Source organism: Daphnia magna, linkage group LG7 (genome assembly GCF_020631705.1).
Source record: "Daphnia magna isolate NIES linkage group LG7, ASM2063170v1.1, whole genome shotgun sequence".
Lineage (NCBI taxonomy): Eukaryota > Metazoa > Arthropoda > Branchiopoda > Diplostraca > Daphniidae > Daphnia > Daphnia magna.
This window is the reverse complement of record NC_059188.1, coordinates 5945196-5965010: the sequence shown is the minus strand read 5'-3', so window position 1 is coordinate 5965010 and position 19815 is coordinate 5945196. Positions and strand designations below refer to the sequence as shown.

The window sequence follows — 19815 nt, the reverse complement described above, 5'->3', positions numbered from 1 at the left end:
ATCTTGGCATGACCCCTTGCAAAATTATATGAGTATATGATAAACCGTGCAAATTATAACATCAGATTACCTCTCGGACAGCACACACAGACATACAGACGCCATAAGGTTTAAGTAGGCTTCGACGTTACCTAAGATGGGCTAAACCGCAACCCTATTGCACTGTGAACGTGGGTGCTGCCCTCTACACGAATAATCGATGTGAACAGAAATCATACAATATATAAATTAGGTTGCCAGACCACGTTTATTTCTCCAACACTTGTAATTAGGGTTCTACACGATAGTAGGGAACACAAAGTGCAACAACTACACACGAATACTAAAAGGGGAACTAACTCGAACATCTAAGAAACGGTTGTTTTATACCACACCCAAGATGCGGACGCAAAAAGGTTAGCGTGGTCAATAAAGATGAAGGAGTGTGCCTCCAGTTCGCACTCCATTCGAACTGGTGTGAAAGAAGGAACAAGGTCATTGATAAGACTGGGTGTCATCGACACCTCGGTCAAGCGGATGACAGTGATAAAAGAGATAGCGAGGGAAAGGAGGTCAAAGGTGGGGAAAAGGAATATAAGATTGTACAAACACTTAACTAAATGCAGTTAACTTAATTTTACTTAAAGTCTTAACTCTAGTGGGAGCCCTTACATAGCTCCTTTTCCTACAAGATTGCGTCCCGCAATCAGCATTGCGTAGGGCGGTTGGGTCGTAAGGGGGTCAGTTATTCCTCGGCAGTCTTTCCTCTGTCACGAGGGGTGGATGACCTCGGCCAGGGCTCCTCCCTGCTGATCCACGAATGATTCCCGGACTTGTCCAGCTCACCGATCTCCCATCCGTACTCCGGCTCCTTTTGTGGGGGTAAGCGATAGATGCGTTCGGCATACCGCGCTGCTGCCAGGTCCTCTTCGTCGGAGTTCAAAGAGTAATGACTGCTTACGAAGCTGATATTGCATTTTCCGCCACGAAGCCTCGTGATGCTGTCGTTTAGCGCTGCAATGTCTATGCCCCTTTCCTGGACGTCACTGGCCGCTGACATACAGTATGATGAGGGCCTGTCTTCGAGTAGTGCGACCGGATCTAAGAGGAGGGTGGAGGTGCCCGAGGAAAAGGAGTCTTCCTCCCAGGGGTCATCTACCGAGAGTAGGGAGACGTCGTCGATGTCACCTGAGACGTCTGCGTCGTACATAACCTCGTCGTCGTCGGGGTTGTCCGCGCAATACAGGATGTCCTCTTCGTCATCTGGGCAGGCCACCACGTATCGGAATTTCTCCATGTCAGACGAGTAGTCTGCGCAGTAGAGGTTGTCTTCTTCGTCCGGGTCGGGGATCCAGGCCGCTTGTCCACCTTTCTGGTCTTCCCGATCATCCGAGGATGTAAGGGGGGAGGGTTGGAGCCTAGGGATAGAGTGCGGTAAGGATTAGGAAGGCTTGGTATCGAAGGGTTGGTGGGGTGTTATGGGGTACATGGTATACTCTGCACGATTCTGGGTGGGTTTATTCTAAAGGAAACTAACATAAAATCTACGACATTGCATGATACATGGGAAAAGTAAGGGGGGCAATCAACGCGTGGGGTTTTAATACTAGGGACGCGAGAGGAGGGCTGCTGCTTCTCTGTGTTGGGCTAGGCTACGGGAATGTGAAATGGGTGGGATGAGGTATGGTTGTTGGTCCTAGCTGCCTTGTGGGACCGGCGGGAGTTGGGGGTGGGGGTATATTGACAATGGTGACCGGAGCAGTTGGGGCCAAGTTGGTGGTTGCTTGGGGTTTCGACTTAATGTTTCGATGAGCAGACTGAGGTGGCGTTAACCAACTGCACGGGTTAAAGTACCGACAGCAAGGGATGTAAAGACCAAAGAGGGAACCGAGTCCGCAGAATCGGAAAGCCAGAGCAAGGGATACTCATACTCCCGACATGATGCCGAAGTTCCGAAGCCAGTATCCGATCTTTGCCATGAAGGAGACGTCTTGTGCTTGTCCGGGGTGGACGAGGACTGTGTTGACGAGTCGTTCGCCCGGCATTTCTGTGACATAGCCCATATGTATGTACGCCAGGATGTCCGCCATGATGATTGAAGCACTCAGGGGTTGCGACGTTATTGTTGGGTGCAACTGCAGTATCATGCCCAAGGAGTTATCGACCTCCAGGGGCATAGTGGCGATGAAACGGCGGCCTTGTATCTCTAGGTTGGGGTTGATTGGCATCCAGGTGTTGTTCTTGAAGGTGTGGGCTTTGCCGTTGAAGTTGACGAAGTTTGCGTGCTAGTAGCAATCGGAGTACTTCGTGAGCTCCCAGCCTTCCACGTTGATGGTCTGGTTGCCCCAACGAGGTTGGGTTTCACATGGCTTGAAAACCGTCTCGAAGGTGACGTTGCTGGGGAAACCCTGCAACACGGATACGGATGCTCCGACCGCCAATAGCTTGGTGCATAATGGAAGGTCCAGGTGTTTAGCGGATAACCATCCGTCGTACTGTGCAGTCATCGTAGCGGCATGGTAGGCGGTTTTCCGGCTTTCGCATTGGAGGTTACGAATTTCTCGGGCCAGGTGATTTGAAATATCCATTGCGAAGTCTCTGATGTATTGCGTATGACTGGCGTATACGATCTCCGCTCGTGTCAGTTCGGACAGTGCCATCTTGGTCACGGCTTCCGGGTTATTGGGCCTCATCTCGACGAGGTCGGTTCCCTTGGCGGCTTCCCGAACCACGATGACGATTCTGTCTATTCCTAGAACCAGATGGTAGGCAGTGAGGTTTCCTCCTCCACAGACGGAACTGTTTATCATTGAATATATAAAATCCAGCTGCTTAATTGGGTCCCGAATACGGAAGGCAGTGTCGTTTCCGGTAGAGTACTTGACGTCCATTCCCTTTTCAATAACCCTTATCTCACACGGCTTCGCTTTCTTCCAGGAATCGTGTCAGACGAGGGTCATGAGGTTGTGTTTGAAAGAGCCGTTTATTGCTCCAGGGATGTCGCCAAGTGGAGAGCTGATGGTACAGTTCGGGCATTTGCTCTGGAAGGTCACTTCTTCGAGGCGACAGTTGGTCATCTTTTCTGTCGCCGTCCGAAGCCAACTGGTTTCCACGAATGGGTGGCCTTCCAGGGCGAATGAGTTGGGACCTTTTATATCCATCGTCTTACCTCGACATTGTCGTGTGTCTCTCATCCTTCGGCACGTTGCTGTATCCACTTCGATGGGGTTCTGGCAGTAAGACACTTGATTCCATTGCATGAAGTCCTTGTACACTGTGGTGGTGGCTACCCACATGCTATACGTGTGGCCAGCAAAGCGTTTAACTTCTGGTAGTGTAGAGTAGATAGCGTACGTAATGGGTACCGGTGGAGTGCGGGTGGCTTCAAAAGAGAAGTCTTCCTCCGTGAACTCCAGGAATCCCAGGTATGCCGCACCATCACAGGTACACACGGTGGCGTTAAATGCGGCCAAGGGGGTAAAAAACAGGAGGGCGAGCAGGGACAGCAACAATAATCTAGGCAAGCGAAGATACGATACGGTGAATAGCATGAAATCACGAGTAAAACCAGGAAATGCATAGCAATGATACATAGGGAAGTAACGGATTTTATTCTACGGCGCGGCATGTAGTGAAAAGGCACATGGTTAACTTCGCATGGTGAACTGTTCATATGGCTGCTACTCAACTTATATTTAAACATCTAACATTTATACGAGGGGATGCGCTACATGTCACGGCCATTGGGTAGTCTAAGGGCGCTCCATGGCTGTAGGCCAGTGCGGCGCTCAGGGCGGGGTGCTACGGGGGGGGACTGGTGGGGCTACTTGCTCTAAAGCCGTTAAAAGGAGTCGTTCCGGGGTGAAAGAGAGGTCTATGTTTTGTCGTTTGTGGAGGTTTGAAGTTATCGCTCCTTCTGGTAAGGGGGATGGACCAGCATCGAGGTCTTTCAGATCCTGTTCTCCCTGCAGAGCGTACTCTTCATCCGTTGGGGGTGGTACTTCTAGTTCGTTGGTGACCTCTGGTGGTATGGGGTGATCACGGCTCTTTTGGAAATCTACGCAAGGTTCTTCCTTACAGATCATAGATTCATAAAGGGGTTTGATCCTGTTTACGTGCACCAACTGGGTCTGTTTTTTCACGCATTCTTGAATTTCCACGGTGTGGTTGTTGTTGATTTTTGTGACGCAGTAGGGCCCCATAAAACGGGGGACTAGTTTCTTGCTTGCGCCTGCCATTGGCGTTCTTACGTCGATTAGCACCTTGTCACCGATGTTGAATGCTTGCTCAGGAGCCCGCTTGTCGTACTAAGTCGTTTGCTGTTCCCTGGCTTGGGTCAAGTTTGCTTTAACCAATACGAAGGCCTCGTGAAGACGTTGCATTAGCTGGCTTTTTTAGTCGGATGGGATGATGATGTTTGCTGGTTTATGTAAAAATTGGTCAATGGGCACTACTGGATCGCGGCCATGATTTGGGAAGTAGGGGGTTTCCAGGGTGGAGGAGTGTACAGAGTTCCTGTAGGCGAAAGCAACTGGGCCTAGCACTTCTTCCCATTTAGAGAAACCCTGTTCCATGTATTTCCGTAGCATTTCTACTACGGTTTTGTTGAATCTTTCGGTTAAGCCATTAGTCTGTGGATGGTACGCAGTGGTCCTCAACTGTTTAATTTGTAGTGTCTTACAAAGTGAGGAGAACAGCTCGGACGTAAAATTCGAACCACGGTCGGTGACAATGGCCCTTGGGGGACCATGATACAAAATGACTCTATCTGCTAGCGCCTTGCTCGTTGAAAGGGCGGTCTGGTCTGCCAGAGGGATAACTTCTACCCATTTCGTGAAGTAATCAGTAATTACTAGGATGTGATTGTTCCCTTGCAGGGATGGTGGTTGAATTGGCCCTAAGAAGTCTAGCCCTAAGACCTCGAAGGGTCCTGAGGTGAGATCTAGGGGATTTAAGAAAGCCCGAAGATTCGATCGTCGTTGGAGGGCACAGGGTTTACAAGCGAGGCAGTACTCCTTTACGTCGGAGAGCATTGTTGGCCAGTAGTATTTGTCTCTAATCCGGAGGCATGTCCGCTGGTATGCCAGATGGCCGGATAGAGGGCAGTCGTGATACTCGTTCAATAGCTGTTTTCTCAGGGTGAAGGGAACCACCACTTGTTGCTGCACGATCCGTCAACTCTTCTTCGAGATGGGCTCTTATGTACGACACAGAAGGCCACCAGCAATACCATACAGCTCGATTTTTTTCGCCCAAATCTAGTCTGTATTTTCTTCACTATGGGTTCCATGTTCTAAGTAATTTGTTGTGTCCATACATAATGAATCTTTTTTCTGTTCACGGAGTATGGCGTCATCTTCTTCAGGGGCCGTTCGAACTGAGTTAACCGGAATTCGGGATAGAAAATCTGCATTCTCATTGACTCGACCCGGCCGGTACCTTATCGAGTATTTGAGGTTAGCCAACAGTATTGACCATCTTCCTAATCTACCGGTCTCGTCTTTAAACGTCTGCAACCACTGAAGTGGGCGATTATAACTGATGATAACGAATGGCTCGTCCTGAAGGTAATGGCGTTAACGCTTTATACAGAAAAACACGGCCGCAGCTTCCTTCTCGATAGTAGAGTACTTGGTTTCTGCTTTATTCAGGTGTCTACTGGCGTAGGCGATTGGTTGGTCTTTTCCGTCGTGTATTTGGGACAAAACGGCTGCAAGTCCGTAATCGCTGGCATCAGTGTAAATTAGGAATTCTTTAGTGAAATCCGGGAAGGCCAGAACAGGTTCGGTCATCAGGCATTTCCTAGGGAATTCGAAGAATTTTTCTTCAGTGGGCCCCCATTTTATCCTGTCCTGCGGTTTACCTTTCGCTTGATGTATGAGGGGGTGGGTGGGCGACTGTGGAGAACCCCTTGATAAACCGTCGGTAGTATGACGCTGACCCCAAAAAAGACTGCATCTCTTTAACGGTAAGTGGTTTTTTGTAATTTACTAGGGATTCGATTTTGGCGGGGTCTGGTGCTATGCCATCTGCTGAGATGACTTGGCCGAGGTACTGAACTGATGTTTCTAAAAATCTACATTTTGATAAGTTCATTTTTAGGTTTGCTTCTTCAAGTAAATAAAAGATTTTCCGCAGGTTCGATATGTGTTCTAAGGGAGTCTTAGAGAAGATGATAATGTCATCTAGGTAAACCAAGCAATTCTTTCCTATCTCTTCCTTAAGGACAAAATTCATCAATCGTTGGAAGGGTTGTTAGTCAGACCGAAGGCGAGCCGATTCCATTCATACAAATTGTTCTCAACAATGAACGCCGTCTTCTCTTTTGACGGTTCGTCCATTTCTTTTTGCCAGTACCCTGATGCCAGATCTAGAGTGGAAAAACATTTTTGGCCTTGTAACAGGTCAAGCACGTCGTCAATGCGGGGCAGGGGAAAGGAGTCCTTCTTCGTGATCACATTTAGTTTTCTGTAGTCAATGCACAGGCAGTCGTCTCCTGTTTTCTTCTTTACTAACACTATTGGGGCCGCCCAAGGGGAGAGGTAGGGTCGTATAATATTGTTTGCTAGTAGTTCATCGATGATTTTCTTTGCAACCTCCCGTTGACGGGGGGATGCTCTGTATGGTCTTTGGCGGATGGGCCCTTGCCCCTGAGTGTCGATAACGTGTTTGACCAGGCCCGTGTTCCCCAGATCACGTGTTTGAAATGCAAAGATACTTTGTTTTTCTAGGAGCAATTTGCGCAATTCCCCCTTTATGGTTTCCGTAACATCTGGGAGGGAGGCTTCGAAGATGGCGGGGTCGATGGTGGTAGGCTTGGTGGAACAAGATGCTATTAGTTTAGGTGGCTCGAAAACCACATGACCTAAGATGGTGTAGAGAGGAAGGGAAATTGTGTGGTTTGTTTCGTTGACTATCACAATTCTGAAAATCCCATTGTCACGTTTTGTACAGACAAAGGGGTCCAGTCGAAGACCGGCGGGTAACCGTGGATTTTTTACTAGAAAACAGGCAGTGTCGAGAGATAGCTTGACGTCACTATTCTCGCTCTCCCTCACGCATGCGGATGATGGAGGTATTTTCGTTTTAACAGCCACCATCGTTGTAGGTTTGTCATCGTTTTGGAGTTGATCAGACTCCCTCACTCGATAAATTCCCCTCTCACGACCGTCGATCATAAACTTATGTTCATAAAGAGCGTCTAAACCTAGTACGCATTCTTCCATAATTTGCGGAACGACGATGAACTCTTGTCTAAAGGGTTCACGGGGCCTCTCGTCCTCGACGAGAACATCTACTGTTACGGTGCCCTGGCAGGCCAGGCGCCTGTTGCTTATATCGAAAAGGTTTACCGCTACTTCTCCTGTGTGTCTGAATTCTTCCATTTGTTGCTGTAGTCTTTCGAAGAGTCGACTACTAATGAGGCTTTTGCCTGCTCCACTGTCTACTAACGCTTTGAATGAGCAATTCCCTACTCTAAGTCCAATTCTGGGGGTGGTAGCTTAGGTGGACACGGATTTGCCAAATTGTTGGTGCTTGGGGCACCCACCGAGTGGCCCAACAGTTGATTCGGTGGTTTCTAGTTTTCCGCCTGCGACCGCAGGATGCCGGTTGGTATCGCTGGAGTGTTGGCATAATCCCCTGATGGTGGAGGGGGTCTTGGGTTCCGGATGGTAGGGCAGAAATTATGTCGGTGCCCTATGTTTCGGCACAGGCGGCAATACTCGTTCTTTTGTTGTAGCTTGGTGAAACAGTCTGTTTTGGTGTGGAACCCCCAGGTGTTGTGGAATTAGCAAAAAGGGCTGCCCTTTTAAAAGTTTCGGACTGCGTCAAGTTCGGGTCTCTCTGTCTTCCACCAACCTGAGAGGGCCTCTGTGCTAATTGCCTTTTATTTCTGCAAGACTCTGTTGTAGTTCCGCGTTGTGAGTCGTGGCATTTTGGTCAACCTTGGTGCTTTAACGATTTAGGGCTTCCAGTACGCTGTTCAGTTCATTCTGATGGGTTGAGGCGTTCGTTGATGAGTATGCTGCATGGATTCTAACTCTCGTCTGTGATTCTTCAATAGCTAATGCGGCTCGATCGATAAGCGTCTCGAACGATGCAAACTTTTCATACTTTAAGGGGACTTGCACGTCGCTAGGTAGACCTCCCAGAAACCTGTCCATCATCATTTGCTCCCGGGATGCGGCGGTAACTGAATCTAATATCCCATCCATAGGGTAAGCTTTATGGAATGCCTTACGAATACGATTTGCGTAGCGGCGCATGTTTTCCTCCGGCTCCCTCTTCATGTTGTGAAACTCGACACTCCTTTTTGACCGCGTTTCTGTCGAGTGGAAGAGTTTGAAAAGTCGTGCTTTCACTGCTGCGTACTCTTGGGATCGGATAGGGTTGTCTAACTTGAATGTGTCGAATTCTTCAGCAGCCTCTCCGTAGAGTTTAGAGTGCATTAAGCGTAATTTCCTAGCTTCCTCGAAGTTTCCTAGATCGAGGGCTGATTCCAGGTGAGCCGCCTAACCGTTAAAACGACCAGACCTCTGACGATCGCAAAAGATTGTTACTGAACCAAAGGCTTGCATTGCCTGTTCTTGTTGTGCCCTCCTATTTTTGTCGTCTATGGCCACCCTTATTACGGATGAAGGACAGCTGGTACTTGTGGTCCCTGGGTGTGGGGTGGAGGGCGGTTGTGTGTTTAGCCAGTGGGGGTTTTGCTGCCCACTGGATGGCGGGTTGACTGGTGTGGAAGCTACGAAACCTGGGTGGGCAATGCTCTGGGTGGGTTGTCCAGATGGGGCAAACGGATTGGTGGGGGGCGTGTTATAGCCCCACTGTGGTGCAAGTAATGGGGTGACCCCCTGTAGTGTTGAAGTCGGGTATGGGTTGGTGGTTCCTTGTAGGGTGTCTGCGGTTGCCGTTGGTTGGTTCTGCTCTGCTTGGGCAAGGTTTCTCGCGGTACTAATCGCTGTCTTCGTGTCGACGCCAGTTTCTAGGAGGCGGGTCAACTCTTTTTCGTACGTCTCAAAGAACGTGCTCGCCTCAACTGGAAACGGTTTGTTTGCACCCGCCCCATACACGGTGAGCCCTGGCGTAAATGACACCTTCCTGTTTGACGGTGTCTTTATCGACGTAGGGCACGGGGGGTCGGACACTGGTGTTGGATGTAGGGTGTGGTGGTGGGACATCATTGGCGAAGCGATTGGCGAGCTAGTCGAAGTCGGAGGTGTGAATTTATCTGTCTCTTGGCGAGAAGTGGGCTTCACGGGTGTTTCCTCGATTGTATCGGGATCCGAAGTCGTCACGGGGCTAAACTCGGTTGGATCGGGTAAGTTCGGGTCGTGTCTGGCAAAGTCTGGGGTAGGTACAGTATGATGCACAAAAAAGTGAACACCGATTTTTTTTTTTAAAGCCATCTATGGGTAGGTAATATTAACTGTATACTTTTTTTCAATAGAGGAAGGGTGGATTTGGCGGAAAACCACCATAAGCGGAGGCTGGGTAGTTTAAGTGTAGACACCTCTCTGTAATGCTTCTGGCGATAGGAATAAATGTTTGGAAAAAAGTGTGTGTTGTATTTTTCTTAGACACCCGAACCCTTCCCCCCCCCCAGGAGAAGAAGAAAATTTATAGAATTATCTAACAATCACGATGTCAAACTCTTTCACCCGTCATTGTAATGATTACACCAAACAAGCACGTATGAAAACATTCAAATAAAAACGCATAATCATATGTTATTATAAAAATATTATTAGTAATCGATACTAATACATTTTATGTCATAAAACACAGGAAAAAAGGTTTTCTTATACGGGGCTTGAACCGCCGCAATCCGTGCATGAAGCCAATGCTATACCATCAATCCATTATAACTTAAAGAGTACTCTTTCGGATATCTATATATCGTGTTATTTCATGAAGGAAAACTTAAAAAAAAAAAAAAAAATTATATTTTTCCATTTCCCAAGCATGCCGCGCAATTCTATATATTCATACCAGATATCAGTTATAAAATTTGAAATAACACGATATATAGATATCCGAAAGAGTAATCTTTAAGTTATAATGGCTTGATGGTATAGCATTGGCTTCATGCACGGATTGCGGCGGTTCAAGCCCCGTATAAGACAACCATTTTTCCTGTGTTTAATGACAAAAAATATATTAGTATCGATCACTAATAATATTTTTATAATAACATATGATTATGCGTTTTTATTCTAATATTTTCATACGTGCTTGTTTGGTGTAATTATTACAATGACGGGTGAAAGAGTTTGACATCGTGATTGTTAGATAACTCTATAAATTTTCTTCTTCGCCTGGGGGGGGGGAAGGGTTCGGGTGTCTAAGAAAAATACAACACACACTTTTTTCCAGACATTTATTCCTATCGCCAGAAGCATTACAGAGAGGTGTCTACACTTAAACTACCCAGCCTCCGCTTATGGTGGTTTTCCGCCAAATCCACCCTTCCTCTATTGAAAAAAAGTATACAGTTAATATTACCTACCCATAGATGGCTTTTTAAAAAAAATCGGTGTTCACCTTTTTGTGCATCATACTGTACGTCGATAAGCCGCTCCTCGGTGCTCTGTACTGTTTCGGTTCTCAGCGGTGGGGTTAGGGCGTCCATAGATGGGGCGGAATCACTGCTGTCGTACGAACGAGGTAGAACTGGGGTGTACCCCGTCAGTAGGTTTTAAAATTCGAAAAGTCTGGCAGGAGTATCGAAGGAGGGGTAAAGCGCTAGAAGGGAAAGCAACCAGACCCTGGTGTGCTCGTCACTTAGGCAGATTCGGCCATTAGCTTCCAGATGATGCTGGAGCTCGGAAATAAGCTCGTCTTCCGGGATATCGTGGATGCGGGAGTGCCAATATTGGCTGTGGAAGGAGATCCTTTTCCGGTTACTAGGTGTGAGGGAGGGGTGTGCTTCGTGTAGGAGAGTGCTTGCCTGGCGTAACAGCTCTCTTCTCTCCTCCTGTGTGTAACTGTCTTTAAATAAGGACTGTGCGTGTTCCGGAGTATGTTCTTTTGCTGGGCGAATTGTGTTTCCCTTCGGTCTGTGTTGTTGAGGATATCGAAATTTACTAGGGGGGCTGTTGGTTGGGGGTATAGGTTTTTTGGTCGGGCGCCCAGGTGTGCCCATTCGTCTTCGTTTGCGTGTTCCCGTACTTCCTGTTGCGTGAAATATCCTTCTCCTAACCCTTGGCTACCCTTACAGCTGTCTACAAACTTCTCTAATTGTTCGTCGATGTATTTTTGGTTTGCTGCGGCTTGGTTTGGTCCTGGGCCCGTCCTGAATGATGGGAAGGATTGACGGAAGGACCTCCCCCAACGCTTAAGAAGCGAAATCTTTTTTCCCGCGCTTCTTTCCCGCGCTGCTCTCGTCCTTAACCTTTACTATTTTACAAGGATGTTATGCACGCGGTAATGAAGCTAAATGGGTTAGGCGGTCTTTTCTCCCAATTTTGGGTCTGCGGGAGTCTGCGGGAGTCGGCGTGACTTACCGGGAATGCGTTGTGGAACAGTATTACAGGCTCAAATATCTTCTGACTTGAAATTACGCAGAAATCTCTCTTCGTGAATTCCTACTCCTGCGTGAGCAATCACGGTTCCCAACCTTCCCTGGGTAGTCTATGCACAAGCATGAGTGACGTAACAAAGATCAGAGAGACAGTTTTTTTCTGGTAATTTGAGAATTTCGGGAGTTGGCGTGAGTCAGCGTGAGGGCATTGTAGAACAGTATTATCGGCTCAAATATCTTCTGGCTTGACAATACACAAAAATCCCTCTTCGTGAACTCCTACTCCCGCGTGAGCAATCACGGTTCCCAACCTTCCCTGGGTAGTCTATGCACGAGATAAGTGACGTAACAAAGTTCAGAAAAAACGGGTTTTTTCTGGCAATTTGAGGGTTTCGGGAGACGGCGTGAATTAGCGTGACTTAGCGTGAGGGCATCGTGGAACATTATTATCGGCTCCAATATCTTCTGGCTTGAAAAAACACACAAATCACTCTTCGTGAATTCCTACTCCCGCGTGAGCAATCGCGGTTCACTGTACGGCAGCATAAGGGAGTGGTGTTTAAACAAAAAAAAACGGTGATTTCTGAATCCTAAATCCGTCGCTGGACGAACTCGAAAAAAAAGAAAGATGGCGTCCGTCAACCAAGTGGGACATAAGTAAGCTAGGACGACCCACACGTTCAATCACGCTACGCAGAAAACTACCCGACGCATGTCAATTCATTGAATGTGCGTGCGACGCATAGTGTCCGCACCACGGAGCCTGAACGAGTGAATCATCTAATTGTAGCGGCGCGAGGTGGTCAAAAAAAAAGGTAGGACAGCTAGCAAGGTTAGATTGAAGGTTACTTACGCTGGAGTTGATGACATATTGACGCCTTGTTGGTGACGGTGAGTGCCGCGACGTCGGGTCTGGAAGCACGGGTCGGACTGGCAGTGGGGAGCGGCGATGTATAAGAGGACACAGTGCGTACGGTGAGTCTTGGCACGATCCGTTCATTTCTCCATCACTTTTTATTAGGTTTCTACACGATAGTAGGGAATAAAAAGTGCAACAACTACACACGACTGCTAAAAGGGGAACTAACTCGAACATCTAAGGAACGGTGGGTTTTATACCAAACCTAAGATGCGGACGCTATAAGTTTAGCGTGGGCAATAAAGATGAAGGAATGTGCCAAAAAAGAACAAGGTTAATGATAAAACTGGGTGTCATCGACACCTCGGTCAAGCGGAAGACAGTGATAAAAGAGATAGCGAGGGAAAGGAGGTCAATGGTGGGGAAAAGGAGTATAAGATTGTACAAACACTTAACTAAATGAAGTTAACTTCATTTTACTTAAAGTCTTAACTCTACTGGGAGTCCTTACAATATAAGCGCATTTGATCCTGTTTACGTATTGAAGTAAAAACTCATAGTATCACAGTGTATTCACATTGAATACAACTATATTTGATTCTGTTTACATGTAGATGTATAAATTCATAATATCACAGTGTATTCACATTGAAAACAAGTATATTTGATTCTGTTTATATGTAGAAGCAAAAACTCATGGTAACACAGTCTAATCACATTGAATACAAGTATATTTGATGCAGTTTACATGTAGGAGTTTAAACTCATAATATCAAATTGTATTCACATTAAATACAAGAATATTTGATTCTGTTTAAATGTAAAAGTAATAATAACTCATGGTATCACAATCTATTCACATTGAATACAAGAATATTTGATCCTGTTTACGTAAAGAAGTAAAAACTCATGGTATCATATTTTATTCACATTTAATGCAAGTATATTTGATTCTGTTTACATGTAGAAGTAAAAACTCATGGTATCCCAGTGTTTTCACATTGAATACAAATATATTTGATTCTGTCTACTTTAAGAAGTACAAACTCATAACATCACAGTGTATTCACATTGAATACAAGTATATTTGATACAGTTTCCATGAAGAAGTGTAAAATCATGATATCTCAGTGTATTCACATTAAATACGAGAATATTTGATCCAGTTTACATAAAGAATTAAAAATTCGTGGTGTCAAATTGTATTCACATTAAATACAAGTATATTTGATTCTGTTTACATGTAGAAATAAAAAATCATTGTATCACAGTCTATTTACATTGAATACAAGTATATTTGATCCTGTTTACGTATAGAAGTAAAAACTCATGTTATCAAAGCGTATTCACATTGAATACAAGTATATTTGATTCTGTTTACATGTAGAAGTGTAAACTCATGGCATTACAGTGTATTCACATTGAATACAAGTATATTTGATTCTGTTTATATTTAGAAGTAAAAACTCATTGCATCACAGTGTATACACATTGAATACAAGTATTTTGGATACAGTTTACATGTAGAAGTGTAAACTCATAATATCACAGTGTATTCACATTGAATACAAGTACATTTGATACAGTTTACATGAAGAAGTGTAAACTCATGGTATCACAGGGAAGCCGGAGATATAAGACCGGTGGAAATAGGCCCCGACGAAATAGGCCCGGCAAATAGGACCGGACGAAATAGGACCCTACGAAATAGGCCCACTTTAAAAATATTTTTAAAGCGGTCCTATTTCTCCGTCAAAGTGGGCCTATTTCTCCCTTTTATTTCTAAGTTTCATAAGGTACTCGGATATAATTTCAAAAAAATTCGACCTATTCTCCATGAGAGAGAAGGCGGAATAATCTACGATACTTCCGCCACCGTTTATATTCATTGCCGTAGCTCAAACCACGATGAGTGAATTTCACACATTGCCGTCTAGTTATTCATATGTTAGTTAACCGATTTCCGTCTTTATTTTTTCATGAACCTCTTCCCCTTTTTTTTTTACTATAAAGTTCATTTGTTACAAAAGTCGTTTTCACTTCACAACTATCGTTAATTTGAAAAATAAACAAATTTCCGTGCTTGCTTTGCCATTTTTTTCTTCCGTGGCTCGATCCCCTCTTCAGTGGCCCAGCCTTGAACGCATCTCCCCCCTTTAGCGGAACAGCCTTGAACGCGTCTCCCCTCTCTACCGATGCCAATCCAGTGCTCGGGTGAAGTAGGAAATGAAACATATTTGATGAAATAACTCTTTCGAATATATATAAAACATTTTCATTAATAATTTAATGTTTTTAAAGCACGAAACGAAAATTACTTTTGAGTTTTACGGGGCTGACGCGCTGCCCAAGCCGGCAAACCGGCCAGAAGGGTGGTCGAGCGGTGGGACTGCCCGCACCCGTAGGAGAGGGGTCAGTGCAGGGGGGTTTACCTGGGCCATACCATACGCAGCCATGTTTTATTTTTCGCTTCTATGTCAACGGGTGGTCTATTGGTCAGCAAACCGGGATACCAATCGGAAGAACCGGTGTTCGAATCTCGGATAAGTGAAAGTAGAAATTTCAGAAAAATTATTTTGAAAAATAAATAGCACAACAGCATCAAGCCCTGCAATACCAAGCGGCTACATGTTGCATTAAATAAATCACCGGTTGGGCTTTACACGACGCTTGTCGTTTAAAACATTTTTGTAAATTATTTAATTTTTTTAAAGCACGAAGCGAAAATTACTATATAGTTTTGAATACCAGTCCCGAAGTCCAGTTGTCTAAGATTTCCATCTATCGGTAAAAATGTCGTGGTTTGATAGCGTCATGAAGATGGCATCATGTGTTAATCACTAACCAGCGTTTAATTTTCAACATGAAAATTATCAAATAACTTTAATACACAAATTTTTTATTATTTAAAATTTTAAAAAAATTATTTAATGTGTTCTAACAACTATCCATTCTTGAATTGAATATAATCCATTTTTAATTATTGAAAATGCACACTCGTTTAGCAGACGAGTCATCAATAGCGTGGTCATCCGTCATCTTAATAACACACAACTTGGATATTATTTCACTCTTTGGGATTTTGCATCGGTAAAACTTCGTTACATTTATACCAGAAATGCTGTCCACAAAAATCTTTAGCAGTTTTATAATTGAAGATCTAAAGTTTATTTGTAGCTTAATGCCAGACCAGCTCTGATTGGATTTGTATCATTCTCTTCCACTTACGATGGACGCTTAAAAGATTCTTAAGTCACAAAGGTTAGTTTTTAACACGGTTATTTATATTTAATACAGACTAGTTTAACCCTGTCTCTTTTCTGTTTTCCTGTTATCAGATTCACCATGATTATCCAGCCAGTTATTCATCACATGATGCAGGTATCTAATTACATAACAGTTGCTTAAAGCAATTCCTTTATTCAAGTATTTATTCCATAGTTGTTGTTGGTGCTCGTGGAGCTGGATTTTGTGCAGATTTTGGTTGACTCGCAGGCAACATAAATCTTCAATAGGTGTTGTTCGATGTAAGTGGCAATTTTCTTCTTCACTCCCCTGTGGTAATTTTAAAACATGTGATCAGACTCTTCATTTTCAGCTTGATGAAATGAATCCTATCAAGTTACGTTATAGGGCACAGGAATCCCTTTCTGGAAGTCCACAGCTTTCAAGGCACTCTTCCGATTAAAAACATTATGGTCTGTTTATTTACATTTTGTCTTTCTTAATTTCATAGTTTGAAAATCCTGGAGGAATCTAGTGATTCAATATCCCTTTCATTTGGCGTCACTGGCAAAGCTGTTCTGCTTGTCAAGCCATTTCGTCTTGATGTCTATGATGAAGACCAACTAGTCATCTCTGTGAATGCAAAAAGCTTGCTGTACCATCACCTGCACTATTCGTCGATGCTTCCGAAATGAATAAATTTCATGATTGAATCTATCAGGTAAGATAGATATAAGAACGAGTGTACCTTGTCAATCAATTTCAGAATCAACTCTAGTAATGCTTTTGAATATTCACAGTTGTCAGTACGAGGAAAAAACAAAAAGGAGAAACTGTTAGATCGTTTTCTACAACGACTGAGAGATATTGCTTGGGTCTACAAAAAAGGAGGTTGACGAGTTTTTCGACAAGGAAAAGAACTTTATCCTAGATTATCAATCACTGTTAAAAGATGCAACCCTTAGGGCTGACAAGTTGACCGAAGCTCATAAAGGTACGTATTTGTTTTAAAAGTGGTCGAGTTTGACAGGACAGGATAATAAACTTTGTTTGGACTAGACATAGATCATAACCTGACATTTATTTTGTTTATTTGTAAGTTTTGCATTACAACTAAGTTACCTTGATAGATTTTCCATCGGGAACATTACTTTGAAAATGTTTCAGGAACTTTCCACTCTTCACACACAAGCAGTAGCCTCCACAGATATCCAGTCCTTTGAAGACTCTAAAATAAAGAGGGAATTAAAATTGTTTAATGAAATGTACGAGCAACTTTTTTCTCATTATCTCATACTTCTCTAATTCAGCTGACATTTCTCTACTGGACCAGTCTCGATAGTAGCTTACTGAACAAATACCTAGTGACATTCTGGATAATTCCTCCAAGTCTTGTTTGATGGGACAGATATAATTACTATGCCATTTTTTCATCATGCAACAGAAAAGCTGCTCGCAAGGCTTACTAAGATTTTCTTTTCCTTTTTGTTTCCGTTGTAGAACTGGAAGCCCATTTTTCCCTGGAAATATAACAACAATTTCTTAACAAATCATTGAACAAGAATAGTTTTCTTATTATATTTACCCTTTTCGTACTTCTTGAATCCCACTGCCAGCTCATTTTCCCTTTCCGTCAGGGACGAATTCGGTAGCACATCATGTACTGGTTGAAAAGTGTTTCCTCTAAATTTTCTGTTTTGCTCCAGTAATTGAGCTTGCAGACGAAGAATTAGAGCTGAAAAAAAGAAAGAAACATTACATAATGAATACAATAACAATCATTCAAAGAATTACCATACTTAGCCTTCAATTGTTCAGTTTCCATCACTAATTAATTAAGTTAATACTAAAGAAAAAAAACTATGCAGAACATGTGCTTAATTAGTCTCTTTATTTTTTACGTGCTCACTGCTTAGGCTATCTTCACACATTAATTAGTACAACTGCAAGCGCTAGATGGCTGTGGGTCGCAAAAAGAAAAAAAAACGAGGGAGCAAAAAAAATTTTTTTTTCTTGGTAAAACGGATTGCCATATAATAATAAAATGTACACATGTTGAAGCTATTTTTATTTTTTTATAAGATTTCTATTTTTATTTGTAAAATAAACGCTGAAGTTGACGATGAGCAGATGACGCCATCTTCATGACGCTATTGCACCACGCTAGTGACGCCACTATTACCGATTATATTATAGATGGAAATCTTCAAAACCACATTTGGTATTAAACTATAATAGAAATTTTCTTTTCATGCTGTATATTTATATTTGATCAATTAAAAAAAAAACGATCCATTTCGCCAGGGTAGTTCCACACCGCTTTATGCTGTTGAGCTATTAATTTTTCAAAAATATTTTGTAAATAAAATTCTATTTCGACTTGGCCGAGATTCGAACACCGACTTTTGGCAATCACAGTCCGAGTTGCTGACCACTACACCACTGGTTGCTGATATGAAGACGGGAAAACATAGGAGCGTATGGTATGGCCCAGGAAAACCCCCCCTTCACTCACCCCTCTCCCATGAGTGCGTGCAGCCTCCCCCGCTCGACCACCCTTCTGGCCGGCTTGAGCAGCGCGTCGCGTCAGCCCCGTTAAACTCAAAACTTAAAAGTTATTTTCGTTTATTGCTTTAAAAAACATAAAATTGTTTATGAAAATGTTTGAAATAAATCCGTAAGAGTTATTTCATAAAATATGTTCATTTCCTACTTCACGCAAGCAATGGGCATTGGCATCGGTAGAGAGGGGAGACGCGTTCAAGGCTGATCCGCTAAAGGGGGGAGATGCGTTCAAGGCTGAGCCACTGAAGAGGGGATCGAGCTACGGAAGAAAAAAATGGCAAAGCAAGCACGGAAATTTGTTCATTTTTCAAATTAACGATAGTTGTGAAGTGAAAACGACTTTTGTAACAAATGAATTTTATAGTAAAAAAAAAGGGGAATAGGTTCATGAAAAAATAAAGACGGAAATCGGTTAACTAACATATGAATAACTAGACGGCAATGTGTGAATTTCACTCATCGTGGTTTGAGCTACGGCAATGAATATAAACGGTGGCGGAAGTATCGTAGATTATTCCGCCTTCTCTCTCATGGAGAATAGGTCGAATATTTTTGAAATTATATCCGAGTACCTTATGAAACTTAGAAATAAAAGGGAGAAATAGGCCCACTTTGACGGAGAAATAGGACCGCTTTAAAAATATTTTTAAAGTGGTCCTATTTCGTTGGGTATTATTTCGTCCGGTCCTATTTGCCGGGCCTATTTCGTCGGGGCCTATTTCGACCGGTCCTACATCTCCGTCAATCTATCACAGTGTATTCACATTTAATACAAGTATATTGGATTCTGTTTACAATTAGAAGTATAAACTCATAATATCACAGTGTATTCACATTAAATACCAGTATATTTGATTCTGTTCACTTGTAGAAGTATAAACTCATGGTTTCACAGTGTATTCACATTGAATACAAGTATATTTGATTCTGTTTACATTTAGATGTTAAAACTCATTGCATCACAGTGTATTCACATTGAATACAAGTATATTTCATACAGTTTACATGTAGAAGTGTAAACTCATAATATCACAGTGTATTCACATTGAATACAAGTATATTTGATTCTGTTTACTTTTATAAGTATAAACTCATAATATTGTCGCGGATGAAAAACGGGAAATGTTTATCACTTCACAGAGATGATTCACCCGCTCATTGGACTACGCTGCGAACGTGGGAATGAATCATTACAGATAATCAGCGCTAGAAGTAGATACGGACACATGCGCTCCGGAAGGGGCGTAATTAGCATAGCAGTATAAATGCAAGTGTAAAATTCGGTAAAAGACGATTTCCCTGGTTTCCCTAGAGGTCTTCAGAAGCTTCTCCAACTTTTCGTAATCGTTATCCCTTTGTGTTCGAGTTAAACTATTGTTTAGAATTAAGTCATTACTTGTTGTATTCATTTGTTCTTGTTCAAATACAACTTGTGTGACAATATCACAGTGTGTTCACATTGAATACGAGTATATATTATTCTGTTTACGTATAGAAGTAAAAACTCATGGTATCACAGTGAATTCACATTTAATACAAGTATATTTGATTCTGTTTACATTTAGAAATAAAAATTCATTGCATCACAGTGTATTCACATTGAATACAAGTATATTTGATTCAGTTTACATGTAGAAGTTTAAACTCATAGTATCACAGTGTA

At 43.2% G+C, this 19815-nt stretch overlaps 1 protein-coding gene, 1 long non-coding RNA gene and 2 pseudogenes across 16 annotated transcripts; 1 reads left to right on the top strand and 3 right to left on the bottom strand.

Moving 5' to 3' along the window:
* Positions 1–724: 724 nt before the first annotated feature.
* Positions 725–4217, bottom strand: LOC116927534 (annotated as a pseudogene).
* Positions 4218–7558: 3341 nt separating this feature from the next.
* Positions 7559–8558, bottom strand: LOC123474475 (annotated as a pseudogene).
* Positions 8559–15342: 6784 nt separating this feature from the next.
* On the top strand, positions 15343–17137 carry LOC116927606. 8 transcript variants are annotated; one of them, XR_006648932.1, is made up of 5 exons: positions 15343–15452; positions 15529–15623; positions 15701–15743; positions 15804–16308; positions 16388–17137. It is a non-coding gene; the product is annotated as an uncharacterized LOC116927606 (long non-coding RNA). The 8 variants fall into 8 exon arrangements; XR_006648934.1 differs by having other exon boundaries at positions 15361–15452; positions 15521–15623; XR_006648928.1 differs by having other exon boundaries at positions 15389–15623; positions 15804–15889; positions 16099–16308.
* Positions 16361–17537, bottom strand: LOC123474311. Of its 8 annotated transcripts, none has more exons than XM_045176254.1 (6): positions 17382–17537; positions 17173–17322; positions 17006–17107; positions 16885–16948; positions 16710–16815; positions 16361–16642 (listed from the first exon to the last, which is right to left on the bottom strand). In XM_045176254.1, the coding sequence occupies exons 1-6, from the start codon at positions 17410–17412 to the stop codon at positions 16595–16597; spliced, it is 501 nt and encodes a 166-aa protein (XP_045032189.1). In that variant the 5' UTR covers positions 17413–17537; the 3' UTR covers positions 16361–16594. The 8 variants fall into 8 exon arrangements, 6 of the variants coding, with proteins under 6 accessions (XP_045032189.1, XP_045032190.1, XP_045032187.1 ...); XM_045176255.1 differs by having other exon boundaries at positions 16885–16978; positions 17054–17107; XR_006648925.1 differs by lacking the exon at positions 16885–16948 and having other exon boundaries at positions 16949–17107.
* Between the last annotated feature and the right edge of the window lie 2278 nt (positions 17538–19815).